Source organism: Carassius carassius, chromosome 27 (assembly GCF_963082965.1).
Source record: "Carassius carassius chromosome 27, fCarCar2.1, whole genome shotgun sequence".
Taxonomy (NCBI): domain Eukaryota; kingdom Metazoa; phylum Chordata; class Actinopteri; order Cypriniformes; family Cyprinidae; genus Carassius; species Carassius carassius.
Window position 1 is genome coordinate 30,018,182 of NC_081781.1, and position 16,030 is coordinate 30,034,211.

The 16,030-nt window shown below is 46.4% G+C and overlaps 2 protein-coding genes across 2 annotated transcripts in view; both read right to left on the reverse strand.

The window, feature by feature from the left end:
• Positions 1–16,030, reverse strand: part of rpf2 (ribosome production factor 2 homolog) — an 81,429-nt gene that overhangs the window by 47,249 nt on the left and 18,150 nt on the right. The gene's annotated exons all lie outside the window — the stretch shown is intronic.
• LOC132107141 (akirin-2-like) lies at positions 5,180–15,919 on the reverse strand. The gene is made up of 5 exons (XM_059513353.1): positions 15,353–15,919; positions 12,130–12,258; positions 5,933–6,082; positions 5,782–5,853; positions 5,180–5,713 (listed from the first exon to the last, which is right to left on the reverse strand). Exons 1-5 carry the CDS (start codon positions 15,528–15,530, stop codon positions 5,703–5,705), a joined length of 540 nt encoding a protein of 179 aa, XP_059369336.1. The 5' UTR covers positions 15,531–15,919; the 3' UTR covers positions 5,180–5,702.

The following is a 16,030-nucleotide window of genomic DNA, read 5'->3' on the forward strand; positions in this document are numbered from 1 at the left end:
AGCTTGAGGAGTATTCACTTCATTTCAAACGATGAGCATACATACCTAGTTTTGACGTCAAGTCATGAAATTACAAAAAAGGCGATTAAATCTGTGTATGTATACGCAGCACGCAAGAACATCTCTCAAATGCAAAATATATTCTGCAATTCGAGATCACAATATAAGGCACAAGCTGATATGAATTTTTTATTTGTAATTTAATGCACATATAAATGTGAGAACAGTGCACTTACACAAGAAAATATGCGAACATGAAACCATTTAAATGCATAAAACTAAATTTATAGCTGGCATTTATGTCTACTGTTGGCTTCCAGCCTTTTCCACATTTGTATCACTATCTGCATGTCTCATGTTGGAGAGCAAGAATTTGGGAGTTTCTAGAAGCTGAATGAGCAATAAAACTATAGTGAGCCCCTTTATTAAAATACCTGGAGGTGAGGAATAATACAAAAAATGTCATATTCACTATACAGTAGATGGAGCTTAAAGTGTTTCCGTGGTTACCGCTGTAAAGGAAGCACTCATGAACACTGCAGCGGGTGGAGCTTAAAGCATTTCCTTGGTTACCACTGTAGACACTGCAGCAAGTGGAGTTTAAAGCGTTTCCTTGGTTACCGCTGTAAACAAAGCACTCATGAACGCTGCAGTGGGTGGAGCTTAAAGCGTTTCCTTGGTCACCGCTGTAAACAAAGTGGTGCTGCACTTATGAACTTTAATATGCATTATACAGAGGCAAGATGAAAAGAAAAAATACCATCTAAACCTTTCTAAAGACAGTACAGTCGTGGCCAAAAGTTTTGAGAATTACATAAATATTAGTTTTCAAAAAGTTTGCTGCTAAACTGCTTTTAGATCTTTGTTTCAGTTGTTTCTGTGATGTACTGAAATATAATTACAAGCACTTCATACGTTTCAAAGGCTTTTATCGACAATTACATGACATTTATGCAAAGAGTCAGTATTTGCAGTGTTGGCCCTTCGACTGGGCATGCTCTCAATCAAATTCTGGGCCAAATCCTGACTGATAGCAACCCATTCTTTCATAATCACTTTTTAGCAGTTTATCAGAATTAGTGGGTTTTTGTTTGTCCACCCGCCTCTTGAGGATTGACCACAAGTTCTCAATGGGATTAAGATCTGGGGAGTTTCCACGCCATGGACCCAAAATTTCAACATTCTGGTCCCCGAGCCACTTAGTTATCACTTTTGCCTTATGGCACGGTGCTCCATCGTGCTGGAAAATGCATTGGTCTTCACCAAACTGTTGTTGGATTGTTGGAAGGAGTTGCTGTTGGAGGGTGTTTTGGTACCATTCTTTATTCATGGCTGTGTTTTTGGGCAGAATTGTGAGTGAGCCCACTCCCTTGGATGAGAAGCAACCCCACACATGAATGGTGTCAGGATGCTTTACTGTTGGCATGACTCAGGACTGATGGTAGCGCTCACCTTTTCTTCTCCGGACAAGCCTTTTTCCAGATGCCCCAAACAATCGAAATGGGGCTTCATCTGAGAATATGACTTTGCCCCAGTCCTCAGCAGTCCATTCACTATACTTTCTGCAGAAGATCAATCTGTCCCTGATGTTTTTTTGGAGAGAAGTGGCTTCTTTGCTGCCCTTCTTGACACCAGGCCATCTTCCAAAAGTCTTGGCCTCACTGTGCGTGCAGATGTGCTCACACCTGCCTGCTGTCATTCCTGAGCAAGCTCTGCACTGGTGGCACTCCGATCCCGCAGCTGAATCCTCTTTAGGAGACGATCCTGGCGCTTGCTGGACTTTCTTGGACGCCCTGAAGCCTTCTTTACAAGAATTGAACCTCTTTCCTTGAAGTTCTTGATGATCCTATAAATTGTTGATTTAGGTGCAATCTTAGTAGCCACAATATCCTTGCCTATGAAGCCATTTTTATGCAACGCAATGATGGCTGCACGCGTTTCTTTGCAGGTCACCATGGTTAACAATGGAAGAACAATGATTTCAAGCATCACCCTCCTTTTAACATGTCAAGTCTGCCATTCTAACCCAATCAGCCTGACATAATGATCTCCAGCCTTGTGCTCGTCAACATTCTCACCTGAGTTAACAAGACGATTACTGAAATGATCTCAGCAGGTTCTTTAATGACAGCAATGAAATGCAGTGGAAAGGTTTTTTTGGGATTAAGTTAATTTTCATGGCAAAGGAGGACTATGCAATTCATCTGATCACTCTTCATAACATTCTGGAGTATATGCAAATTGCTATTATAAAAACTTAAGCAGCAACTTTTCCAATTTGCAATATTTATGTAATTCTCAAAACTTTTGGCCACAACTGTAAGTTCCCCTCAGATAAACATATAAACTCCTGTTCCTCATCGAATCAGAATTTGTTTAGTATCTCAACTGATTTGAATCATCACATATTTGAATATTTTTTTCAAGTGGCTTGCGGTTAATCATTACATCCCTAATAATATGCATTAACATTTTAATTTCATGCTAACATTAAAGGCAATATATGGTAAATGGCCAGCATTTATATAGTGCTTTCAACAGACCCATGGCCATCCAAAGTGCTTTACAAGTCGCCTCACATTCACTTACTCATTCATAGACCGATGGCTGTGGTGTCAGCCATGCAAGGTGCCATCCAGCTCAGCAGGAGCAGCTGGGGTTAGGTGTTTTGCTCAATGACACCTTGACACTTGGTCTGGTGGAGCCGGGAATTGAACCACCATCCTACTGGTTTGTAGACAACCTACATGAACTACTGAGCCACTGCCACCCATCCGCCAATATATATGTAGCATTGGCTTCATTCAAGCTGTCAAACCACAAAAAGACAAACATATGACTGTAACATGAGGGTGATATCATGATGTGTGTGAACAAGGATTCAGGAGTCTGTGTTCACCTGTGCCAGGAAGAGTTTGTTTAATCTGAAGTGAATCACTCCTCAGCCAGCGATGACCCACTTCATCTGGAGCTGAGAAACACACATCCAGTCTTCAACATCAGCACCATTTCATACCACTAAGAGCTCTCCTAAACAGCAGTAAAAGAAGGGTTTTCTCTTAAAACCTGTTCTCACAGCTGCTGAGACTAACTTGTACTGAGGAACAAAGAGAAGTCTTCAGGTGGATGATGTCAGTGGGCTTATTAACTATGCACACAGTGATTGGCTGATAGTCTCTGTCAGAGATTTATTCATGGAAATACTGTAGAGTGCAATATTATGTTTGCCGTATTCAAATAAAAGTTTATAAATACAAAATTCAGGCTAATGTCAGCCTTTTAAATGTGTGCTTCTTATAAACAGTTAGTGGATATGCAAATAAACAGCCTTCATATAAACCCTCCTCAGAAACTACATTGGTTTTGTTTGATTACAAACTAGACGCAAGCTGTTACTTCTCAGCTGGTTAATGAAGACAAGAATATAATCAAAGAAGAATCTGGAGCTGGGATAATCTCCAAAGCCATACCTTTTTTAAAATGTCAAATGTTTCTAAAACTTTTACATTCAAAGACAGATTGCTGTCAACAGCTATTTCTTGGATAGTTTGTGACTTAGGACTCCTCTTCACTGCTCCTAACCTTTCACAGATTAAGGAGCTAGTTTTAGTGTTAAAACACTTTGTGAAATACTATTAGAGCTATTTTCAGGACTAACACGTCCATTACTTTTAAGATTTTCTGCTAAATTGGCAAGTCATGAGCTACTTTCCTGCTCCTCTCGCGTCACTGAGAACACGCTTGACCTCACACACTGCCAACACTCCAGACTCTGTTACCATTGCTCTTACTGCCATTACTTTACCCGTTCCAGTCACTGCCTCTGGACATATGTGACCCTGGAGCACAAAAACAGTCATTAGTATGAAGGAGGCTCTCAACAAACGAAGCTCTGGGCCTCTGCTGGGGGCAGCGTGAAGCATCATTCTCTGGGCATGTCCACAAACACATCACTGGCATGAAGTGTCAGCTGTAGCACAGGAAACATGTGAGGTATTGGGATAAATGTATTGTGTGAAGTGTAATACTGTACTCCAAAGAATGAATGGAAACTTTTCAAGTTTTCAAGTAACATAAAAGTGAAAACAGTCACCATTTTTATTTTTAGCTAATCTTTGTGAGCATTTCAAAGATTATCAGCCTGATCTCGTCTCATTTCTGTAAGATGAACTGCTATCCTTTTCTTTGGTTAAACTAAACATTTATATTGTATAATTATAGAATTTTATTATAAAAATTGTATATATGATTATAAGTTGATGAGGACAGCACTGCTTCATCAACAGCATTTTTATGTTAAGATCTACAATTCTTCTGTTGTAATGATTAAAGTCTAAATGTGGCATTTTACAAGTAGCAAAAAAATGCATCACTAAATCTTGAGAAGTGGAACAAATGTCTGGAGAAGACAAAAGATGAAACAAATCCAGCATTAAGATGTTTTTAACTTCCTCCAGTGAGAAAGTGCTGTGGTCTGAATCAGGAGAGAAATCTGCACAGATCAAGCAGCGTTTAAACAGCTCTAAACAAATCTGTGAGACAACAGCAGATGCACTTTTTCACTGGAGGAAGTGTTATTATGGATCATTGACGTTATGTGTTTTACTTAAAAACATCTTAATAATGGATTTATTTCTTACAAACACACATCTTTTGGCTTAACAAGGCGTTAGTTGATGGACTAGAGATGTGTGGATTACTTATACATTTTTGGTTGAACAGTCACATTCAGATATAAATCGTATCCTATATTTCAAAATGCTAAAGTTGGATAAAAAGGAAAGTAATTTGGATTGCTGGATATTTTGGTTGTTTGTTTGGACATTTTGTCTCTGTGTTTTAATTATATCTATGAAATATTTAATGTACGTTTTACATTTTAGTTGTATTATATTACCATCTTAGAGGCAAAACATACTTTGTATATTTTAGTATTAGTATCAATAAACAAAGCGATTGGTTCCTGTGTAGATTGAGACATTATTACACTAAAGGCTGCTCAGAAGTCTTGCTCGGTTCATTTAAACATGAAAAAGGGTTAGAGGTCTTAATACGGATCTGCCAAAGTGCACTAGATCCATGCATTTAACTTTAGACGTGTCATACTGTCTTCCAGGACAGTACAGGAAACACAAGCGATCCCATCTGAAGTGCACTGAACATCAAGAAAGAACAGCAGTTACGTAAACATTTTATTGGTATAGTTTCCCAACAGAAGTCATTTAAACTACAGGAGCAGTAAAACCATAATGCAGAGGAAAGGGGCAAAACAGTTAAAATAAATACAAAGCATGAAAACCGACTCTAATCAAAATAAATGCTTAGTTTGATTTGTACATGAAAACTGCAGATGAAGGCCAGGATGTATTTACACAAAGCTATGAACAGCAGTCTCCCTCACATTCATCATGGCAATCCACGTCATCTGCAGCCAATAAAAGGCATTTTATAGAAATCAAAGACAAAAAACAAGGATGTAATGACAGGTGGCTGTATAAAAGGCATGGTCAAAGCCTAATAAATACCCAGGGTTCAGTACGAGACACAGGAGCACTGACTGGAGTAATAGTTGCAGGTGAGGAGGCAGGAAGCACTGAGCCGCTGCAGAGAGAGACAGAAGCCTGACACACAGTCCGTGGCCAGCGGGGAAAGATGCAGTCGATTGGCACTGCTGGAGCTCACACCAGAGCACAGGACACCGCTCAGGACACATCTGCAGAACAACAGCAGTCATGAGACACAGACAGCACAGCCAACACCACCAGACGAGCGCATACGTACAGCTGGCCGGCTGCTCCCCGAAACGCCTCATCAGCTGGTCGTGGGTGAACTTCACGAAAGCATCGTACTGCTCTGCAAAGGCAAGAGAAAGACTCCATCAGTGAAAGAGAGGCTTCCCCGGGACAGCACAGGTGGTGTTGGGGACAGATACCTGCGAGTTTGGTGGTGAGGATCTCGTCGTACTCCTCGCGCACCTTCTCCTCGCGCTCCTTCAGCAGACGCTCACAGATCATGCCCACCTGCTTCAGCGTGAAGAGCGGCTGCTCGCGTCTGGAGGGGGAAGCTGAGCCACAGGACGCTCCTGCAACACATCCACTGACCGCTCACTAACAGCCCATCTGACCAATCACAGCACAGCAGTAGAGGAACCTCCGGGGACTTAAACAAGACAAACGGTGTGTATTGACCGTGCTCTTTCTGTGCTTGAAATAGAGCATGTTCAGATGTTCATTCATGATTATTTTGTGCTTTAAAGCCGCCATATGATGCTGCTAAAAATAACATTATGTTGTGTATTTGGTGTAATGCATTGTGTTTATTAAGGATCAAAAACACATTATTTTCCATATAATGCATTGCACATTATTGTTACTCCTCTATGCCCCACTTTCTGAAACGCGTCATTTTTACAAAGCTCATCGTTCTGAAAAGCGTGCTGTGATCTGATTGGCCAGCTATACAGTGCGTTGTGATTGGTTGAATTCCTCAAGCATGACAAATATGTTATGCTCCTTACCATATTTGGAAACACACAGCGTCTCCAAAGATAAATGGCATCATATGACCCATATGACTTTGAGAGCTCTACATGAACTTCTAACTAATGTTCAGTGTGTAAGCTGAACAATCCTCTTTTTAGTTGTGATGCAGGAAGCTAAACCACTAGACTGTAATAACAATCATTATTTTATATTATTTATTACCGTTCCTATGAAAGTAACAGCCATATATCGTAAAACAACTACATTGCAACAAAATGAAAAAAATAAATATTTCATTAGTATATTATTTTTGCTTCACACTACTGCAGGGAAATGACCATTCTTATCCTGATCTCTACACTTGCATGACACAAACCCTTGATTTAGTGCTTCACAGCACCATGGGCATGATGAGGAAGTTCCCAAGCAGTGTGTGTGTGTGTGTGTGTACCTGGCAGCGTGGAGGCGTGTGTGTGTGTGTGTGTACCTGGCAGCGTGGAGGCGTACAGTGTGTGTGTGTGTGTGTACCTGGCAGCGTGGAGGCGTGTGTGTGTGTGTGTGTACCTGGCAGCGTGGAGGCGTGTGTGTGTGTGTGTACCTGGCAGCGTGGAGGCGTACAGTGTGTGTGTGTGTGTGTGTGTGTGTGTGTGTGTACCTGGCAGCGTGGAGGCGTACAGTGTGTGTGTGTACCTGGCAGCGTGGAGGCGTACAGTGTGTGTGTGTGTGTGTACCTGGCAGCGTGGAGGCGTACAGTGTGTGTGTGTGTGTGTGTGTGTACCTAGCAGCGTGGAGGCGTACAGTGTGTGTGTGTGTACCTGGCAGCGTGGAGGCGTACAGTGTGTGTGTGTGTGTGTGTGTACCTAGCAGCGTGGAGGCGTACAGTGTGTGTGTGTGTGTGTGTGTGTACCTGGCAGCGTGGAGGCGTACAGTGTGTGTGTGTGTGTACCTGGCAGCGTGGAGGCGTGTGTGCGTGTGTGTGTGTGTACCTGGCAGCGTGGAGGCGTACAGTGTGTGTGTGTGTGTGTGTACCTGGTAGCGTGGAGGCGTGTGTGTGTGTGTGTGTGTACCTGGCAGCGTGGAGGCGTACAGTGTGTGTGTGTGTGTGTGTGTACCTGGTAGCGTGGAGGCGTGTGTGTGTGTGTGTGTACCTGGCAGCGTGGAGGCGTACAGTGTGTGTGTGTGTGTGTGTGTGTGTACCTGGCAGCGTGGAGGCGTACAGTGTGTGTGTGTGTGTGTGTGTGTGTACCTGGCAGCGTGGAGGCGTGTGTGTGTGTGTGTGTGTACCTGGTAGCGTGGAGGCGTGTGTGTGTGTGTGTGTGTACCTGGTAGCGTGGAGGCGTACAGTGTGTGTGTGTACCTGGTAGCGTGGAGGCGTGTGTGTGTGTGTACCTAGCAGCGTGGAGGCGTACAGTGTGTGTGTGTGTGTACCTGGCAGCGTGGAGGCGTACAGTGTGTGTGTGTGTGTGTGTACCTAGCAGCGTGGAGGCGTACAGTGTGTGTGTGTGTGTGTGTACCTAGCAGCGTGGAGGCGTACAGTGTGTGTGTGTGTGTACCTGGCAGCGTGGAGGCGTACAGTGTGTGTGTGTGTGTGTGTGTACCTAGCAGCGTGGAGGCGTACAGTGTGTGTGTGTGTGTGTGTGTACCTAGCAGCGTGGAGGCGTACAGTGTGTGTGTGTGTGTGTGTACCTGGCAGCGTGGAGGCGTACAGTGTGTGTGTGTGTGTACCTAGCAGCGTGGAGGCGTACAGTGTGTGTGTGTGTGTACCTGGCAGCGTGGAGGCGTACAGTGTGTGTGTGTGTGTGTGTGTACCTAGCAGCGTGGAGGCGTACAGTGTGTGTGTGTGTGTGTGTGTGTACCTGGCAGCGTGGAGGCGTACAGTGTGTGTGTGTGTGTGTACCTGGCAGCGTGGAGGCGTACAGTGTGTGTGTGTGTGTGTGTGTGTACCTAGCAGCGTGGAGGCGTACAATGTGTGTGTGTGTGTGTGTACCTGGCAGCGTGGAGGCGTACAGTGTGTGTGTGTGTGTACCTGGCAGCGTGGAAGGCGTACAGTGTGTGTGTGTGTGTGTACCTAGCAGCGTGGAGGCGTACAGTGTGTGTGTGTGTGTGTGTGTACCTGGCAGCGTGGAGGCGTACAGTGTGTGTGTGTGTGTACCTAGCAGCGTGGAGGCGTACAGTGTGTGTGTGTGTGTACCTGGCAGCGTGGAGGCGTACAGTGTGTGTGTGTGTGTGTGTACCTAGCAGCGTGGAGGCGTACAGTGTGTGTGTGTGTGTGTGTGTGTGTGTGTGTGTACCTAGCAGCGTGGAGGCGTACAGTGTGTGTGTGTGTGTGTGTGTGTGTGTACCTGGTAGCGTGGAGGCGTACAGTGTGTGTGTGTGTGTGTGTGTACCTAGCAGCGTGGAGGCGTACAATGTGTGTGTGTGTGTGTGTACCTGGCAGCGTGGAGGCGTACAGTGTGTGTGTGTGTGTACCTGGCAGCGTGGAAGGCGTACAGTGTGTGTGTGTGTGTGTACCTAGCAGCGTGGAGGCGTACAGTGTGTGTGTGTGTGTGTGTGTACCTGGCAGCGTGGAGGCGTACAGTGTGTGTGTGTGTGTGTGTGTACCTAGCAGCGTGGAGGCGTACAGTGTGTGTGTGTGTGTGTGTGTACCTAGCAGCGTGGAGGCGTACAATGTGTGTGTGTGTGTGTGTACCTGGCAGCGTGGAGGCGTACAGTGTGTGTGTGTGTGTACCTGGCAGCGTGGAAGGCGTACAGTGTGTGTGTGTGTGTGTACCTAGCAGCGTGGAGGCGTACAGTGTGTGTGTGTGTGTGTGTGTACCTGGCAGCGTGGAGGCGTACAGTGTGTGTGTGTGTGTACCTAGCAGCGTGGAGGCGTACAGTGTGTGTGTGTGTGTACCTGGCAGCGTGGAGGCGTACAGTGTGTGTGTGTGTGTGTGTACCTAGCAGCGTGGAGGCGTACAGTGTGTGTGTGTGTGTGTGTGTGTGTGTGTGTGTACCTAGCAGCGTGGAGGCGTACAGTGTGTGTGTGTGTGTGTGTGTGTGTGTACCTGGTAGCGTGGAGGCGTGTGTGTGTGTGTGTGTGTGTGTGTGTGTACCTGGCAGCGTGGAGGCGTACAGTGTGTGTGTACCTGGCAGCGTGGAGGCGTACAGTGTGTGTGTGTGTGTGTACCTGGCAGCGTGGAGGCGTACAGTGTGTGTGTGTGTGTGTGTGTGTGTACCTGGCAGCGTGGAGGCGTACAGTGTGTGTGTGTGTGTGTGTGTGTGTACCTGGCAGCGTGGAGGCGTACAGTGTGTGTGTGTGTGTGTGTGTGTGTGTGTGTGTACCTGGCAGCGTGGAGGCGTACAGTGTGTGTGTGTGTGTGTGTACCTGGCAGCGTGGAGGCGTACAGTGTGTGTGTGTGTGTGTGTGTGTGTGTACCTAGCAGCGTGGAGGCGTACAGTGTGTGTGTGTGTGTGTGTGTGTGTACCTGGCAGCGTGGAGGCGTGCGTGTGTGTGTGTACCTGGCAGCGTGGAGGCGTACAGTGTGTGTGTGTACCTAGCAGCGTGGAGGCGTACAGTGTGTGTGTGTGTGTACCTGGCAGCGTGGAGGCGTGCGTGTGTGTGTGTACCTGGCAGCGTGGAGGCGTGCGTGTGTGTGTGTACCTAGCAGCGTGGAGGCGTACAGTGTGTGTGTGTGTGTGTGTGTGTACCTGGCAGCGTGGAGGCGTACAGTGTGTGTGTGTGTGTACCTGGCAGCGTGGAGGCGTGTGTGCGTGTGTGTGTGTGTGTGTGTGTGTACCTGGCAGCGTGGAGGCGTACAGTGTGTGTGTGTGTGTGTGTGTGTACCTGGTAGCGTGGAGGCGTGTGTGTGTGTGTGTGTGTACCTAGCAGCGTGGAGGCGTACAGTGTGTGTGTGTGTGTGTACCTGGCAGCGTGGAGGCGTACAGTGTGTGTGTGTGTGTGTGTGTACCTGGTAGCGTGGAGGCGTGTGTGTGTGTGTGTGTGTACCTGGCAGCGTGGAGGCGTACAGTGTGTGTGTGTGTGTGTGTGTGTGTGTACCTGGCAGCGTGGAGGCGTACAGTGTGTGTGTGTGTGTGTGTGTGTGTGTACCTGGCAGCGTGGAGGCGTGTGTGTGTGTGTGTGTGTACCTAGCAGCGTGGAGGCGTACAGTGTGTGTGTGTGTGTGTACCTGGCAGCGTGGAGGCGTACAGTGTGTGTGTGTGTGTGTGTGTGTGTACCTAGCAGCGTGGAGGCGTACAGTGTGTGTGTGTGTGTGTGTGTGTGTGTGTGTGTACCTGGCAGCGTGGAGGCGTACAGTGTGTGTGTGTGTGTGTGTACCTGGCAGCGTGGAGGCGTACAGTGTGTGTGTGTGTGTGTGTGTACCTAGCAGCGTGGAGGCGTACAGTGTGTGTGGGTGTGTGTACCTGGCAGCGTGGAGGCGTGCAGTGTGTGTGTGTGTGTACCTGGCAGCGTGGAGGCGTACAGTGTGTGTGTGTGTGTACCTAGCAGCGTGGAGGCGTACAGTGTGTGTGTGTGTGTGTGTGTACCTAGCAGCGTGGAGGCGTACAGTGTGTGTGTGTGTGTGTGTGTACCTAGCAGCGTGGAGGCGTACAGTGTGTGTGGGTGTGTGTACCTGGCAGCGTGGAGGCGTGCAGTGTGTGTGTGTGTGTACCTGGCAGCGTGGAGGCGTACAGTGTGTGTGTGTGTGTACCTAGCAGCGTGGAGGCGTACAGTGTGTGTGTGTGTGTACCTGGCAGCGTGGAGGCGTACAGTGTGTGTGTGTGTGTACCTAGCAGCGTGGAGGCGTACAGTGTGTGTGTGTGTGTACCTGGCAGCGTGGAGGCGTACAGTGTGTGTGTGTGTGTGTGTGTACCTAGCAGCGTGGAGGCGTACAGTGTGTGTGTGTGTGTGTGTGTACCTAGCAGCGTGGAGGCGTACAGTGTGTGTGTGTGTGTGTGTGTGTGTGTACCTAGCAGCGTGGAGGCGTACAGTGTGTGTGTGTGTGTGTGTGTGTGTGTACCTAGCAGCGTGGAGGCGTACAGTGTGTGTGGGTGTGTGTACCTGGCAGCGTGGAGGCGTACAGTGTGTGTGTGTGTGTACCTAGCAGCGTGGAGGCGTACAGTGTGTGTGTGTGTGTACCTGGCAGCGTGGAGGCGTACAGTGTGTGTGTGTGTGTACCTAGCAGCGTGGAGGCGTACAGTGTGTGTGTGTGTGTACCTAGCAGCGTGGAGGCGTACAGTGTGTGTGTGTGTGTACCTAGCAGCGTGGAGGCGTACAGTGTGTGTGTGTGTGTACCTGGCAGCGTGGAGGCGTACAGTGTGTGTGTATGTGTGTGTACCTAGCAGCGTGGAGGCGTACAGTGTGTGTGTGTGTGTGTGTGTGTACCTAGCAGCGTGGAGGCGTACAGTGTGTGTGTGTGTGTGTGTACCTGGTAGCGTGGAGGCGTGTGTGTGTGTGTGTGTGTGTACCTGGCAGCGTGGAGGCGTACAGTGTGTGTGTGTGTGTGTGTACCTGGCAGCGTGGAGGCGTACAGTGTGTGTGTGTGTGTGTACCTGGCAGCGTGGAGGCGTACAGTGTGTGTGTGTGTGTGTACCTGGTAGCGTGGAGGCGTACAGTGTGTGTGTGTGTGTGTACCTGGCAGCGTGGAGGCGTGTGTGTGTGTGTGTGTACCTGGCAGCGTGGAGGCGTGTGGCTGAGGCTCGAGGGGGCAGCATGCGTCCGTCTGCTGCAAGCTGCTCTCCAGGTGCCTCCTCTTCTGCATGCGCTTGTACTCCTGCTTGATGTTGCTCAGGATTTGCTCTGGAAGACAGAAGGACACATTAGTAAAAGACCTTCAATAAACAGCCCAGAATTTGACTATCAGCTGATAATGGTTTTGTGAGGATTGATCGGCGGTCTCTAAAAAGAGCGACTCAAGCTGATGACGCTGCAGTCAGAGGTGTGGCGTGACACCGTCTCAGTCTGGCGCGGGTGAAATAATTATAATGCTGCTGGTGAGGTTTTTACTGAGATCACCACTAGAAACTATATGAACTTACATTACGGTTTTAAAATTAGCATGTAATCATTTTAAATCATGTTTTAATCATTTTAAATCATGGCAGGTGAGGGCGTTTTTGAACAGGTCTGGCCAATCAGTGACTACTTACGTCACAGTTAGTAACGGTTGTGTGGTTAGACCCTGCTCCGGAGTAGGAGCTCATTTGTTTCTTGAAAAAGGCAGTTCGGTACTAAAATCGTACTTAGGTCCGGCGGTGCGAAAATGCCCAAGCTCGGACCTCTGGGTCTCGGTACCCTCTTGTGTAACTGGACTTTCTTACAAACAGACCTCAGTTTTTGAGGGTTGTAAACGACAGCTTTAGTGTCTTTCCTCTGAGCAGCGGTACCCCTCAGGGCTACGTCCTGAGTGCCTTAATGTTCACTTTGATGACACATGACTGCCGTGCCAGGTTCAGTAGAAATCACGATGTGAAGTATGTAGACGACAACAGTGGTGGGCCTCATTCAGGATGACAACGAACAGGCCTACAGGGAGGAAGTGAGACTGCTTGTGGACCAGTACATTACAAACAACTCGCTCCTGAATGTAGATAAAACAAAGCAGATCATTGTTGACTTCAGGAAAAGGCAGCACAGGCGCACATCACTAGATTCTAGTGAAGAAATCACTCACCGCTTTTGACAATAGCTTTAGTAACTTCAGTAAAGATTAATCTTTCATTTATACAGTCAAATATGCAATGCTGTTTTACATTTGATTAATTTATTCAATTTCTGTACATTAAAATTAATGATAGACCTACCAAAAAAAGAAATTATTTGTATCCCTACTCTTTTGTATTTATTTGTGCTATTGCTTGAAGTTAGATTTTATTTGACAGTATCGTTTTTCCCTAAACATAGCACATACCGAACCGTACCGAAACCATGATACAAACCAAACCGTGACTAAGCTGAACCCTTCTAGCCCTAGTATCTATTCATGATTTATTTATTTAAATAATTGTACTTATACGTGGCCTCTTAAGTGTAATAATTCCTTATAGATGCTGCTAATCACCATGTGTTATTATTAATTATAATCGGGACTAGACTTGTGCCAGTATTCGGTAATACGATATATCACGGTAATGAATATGAATATGCACAATATTGTAATTGTGGGCACTTCTAAATACCGGGAATAATTATATATTACAAATTATTCCGAATTTGTAATGCATTTTAAGAATACTATTCCCATCAACTGGTCAAAATGCACAACACCGCTGTATGCTGCTTGAAAGACTCTGTGCTCTGATGTAAACAAGCACGTAAGAGAAACACATGAGCAACATGTGAGGGACGCACTGAATGAAAGCACATTCACTCTGACAGCAGATGGCGCTAAACTGCAGAATATGCAGTCCTTACCCTTGAAACACCACAAATAAACCAGCCCTACTTTCTAAAATGTTCAGTTATTTTTGTTATAAGAAAAACAGTTTTTTAACCCATTATACTGTATTATGAACACTTTTTTAAAACTAAATTTCGATACAGTGATAATACTGTTTACCGTTTTAAAAGTTTGAGCAATTAAATCGCAACAGGAAAATTTGATACCGGCATATCCCTAGTGTCCACAGCTCATTAGTTCACTAGAGAAAATAAGTGAAGAACATTTAGTCAAATATTAGACTATATACTCCAGTTTTATTTTACCTCTTAGTGAAATTTCTATTTAATGTGTGTTTAAATAGATCTGATATGAAACAAGTTATGACACCTACTGTGTAAATGAATACATAAAAAAAAATTGTAAAATCAAAATTACAAAGCTAATTTAAAATCTGCATTATGTGCAATTTACGTTTGCATACAATAAACCACCGTTTAGTAAAAAAAAATGTTTTTTCATTTTTCCTCCTGCTGTACAAAAGGTGACATAAAAACAGAGGAGCCGTTGTGTCTGTGTAGCTATTAGAAGGACAACAGGTTTGAAAACAGTATGAACTCCTTGAGCTCATTTATTTCTACTCCACTGAAGTCATGAACGGTCTGCTACAGACAGCAACATCTGAAAGTTCCTCCTCCACTTGATCTACTTCATGTCACATCATTGGCTTCGTCATGGGAGTGGGCGGAGCTAACGCGCTCTCTGGGCGTGGTTTGCTTTAATACAAGCAAATCTGTGGTTGGAGAATTCCTTACAGAATCATGGGTAATGTAGTTAAATCTTCACCTTTTAAACACGATTACTAAAAATAAACAAGCTGAAATAGTGAGGGCTGAAAGCTTCCCAACACACATACCATCGATCACCGAGCTCGTGGCTCATAACACATCTGTCCTACAAAGTTAGAAGTAATCTCTAAACATCAGCTTCCTTACAGAGACAACCAACGAAGCTTTTACTTCCGGCAGCCGTCCTCTGCCCTTTCGTGCGGTTCACAAACAATAACTCTAACATTACCACAGCGTTCACTCACACCGATGATAACCGTGTAAAAACGATCCAATCTGACTTCATAGTCATGATCAATAACCGCGCCGAATAACGAGAAACAACGCCTGGAGGTTATTACATTTCCGCCTCTCTGTAAACATCACAGCGAGTTAGCATTTAGCAACATCCCCAGCTCATCAATTTAAAAAAAAAAAAAACCTTTCCATTTCGACCTGATTACTGTAATTATACAGAGTAACAGAGAGTGTGGGCTCACACAGACACAGTGTAGTCGAGTGTGTTGATGTTGCGCTCAGACACATAGTTGTCACCTGATTGAGCAGGAGACTCGTGATTGTAGAGCTCGACAAACACACACACACACCTGTGGTGAGGGCTAAGACACACACACACACACACACACACACAAGGTGAAGGCTGAGACACACACAGACACAAACACACCTGTGGTGAGCGCGGAGGTCACTCTGCCGAAGGGCGACGGCTCCATGCGCAGGTATTTCTGCGGGGACGCGCTGGAGCTGGAGGGAGACACGGGCGCGCACCTCCTCCTCTTCGGAGACGCTTGGCTCATCAGAGGATCGAAGTCCATAGTCCTCTTCAGAGTGGCTCCACACGCCATGTTACTGAAGCTTGTGTTTGAGACAAAAAGAATGGCGAAAGGAAGTAATCCGAGCAGCGAGAGACCCCCCGCCAGTCACAGTCCTGCTCTGATCTCAAGGGAACGCAACTCGATCGCTTCGTTTTTATTCAAATTCTGCGTTGAGCTCGCGGCCAGACCCTTGGCTAAGGACGTATAAACGCGTGTATGCTGTGAGAAAGGCAGCTGTGAAGTCGATGCTCCTCAGAAAGCGCCGATGATGTCGGATTGTGCCGAGATCGCGTCAGAAGCCTCTTTACCGAGCGCTAGCCGGCTAACAAATATGGCGTGGAAACAAAACATTTGACGAAGCTGCTTCTTTGCGCATGCGCGGAGGCTTTCAGGCGTTGTCGGGACTTGTAGTTTTTGCGAGATTCTTCCTCGCACGCGATTCCTGTCAAGACCGCATAGGACAACTACACAACCCACAGAACCCCGCTCGCAGTTCTCTCGAATCAAGTCGCTCATTGGTTGATTTGGAT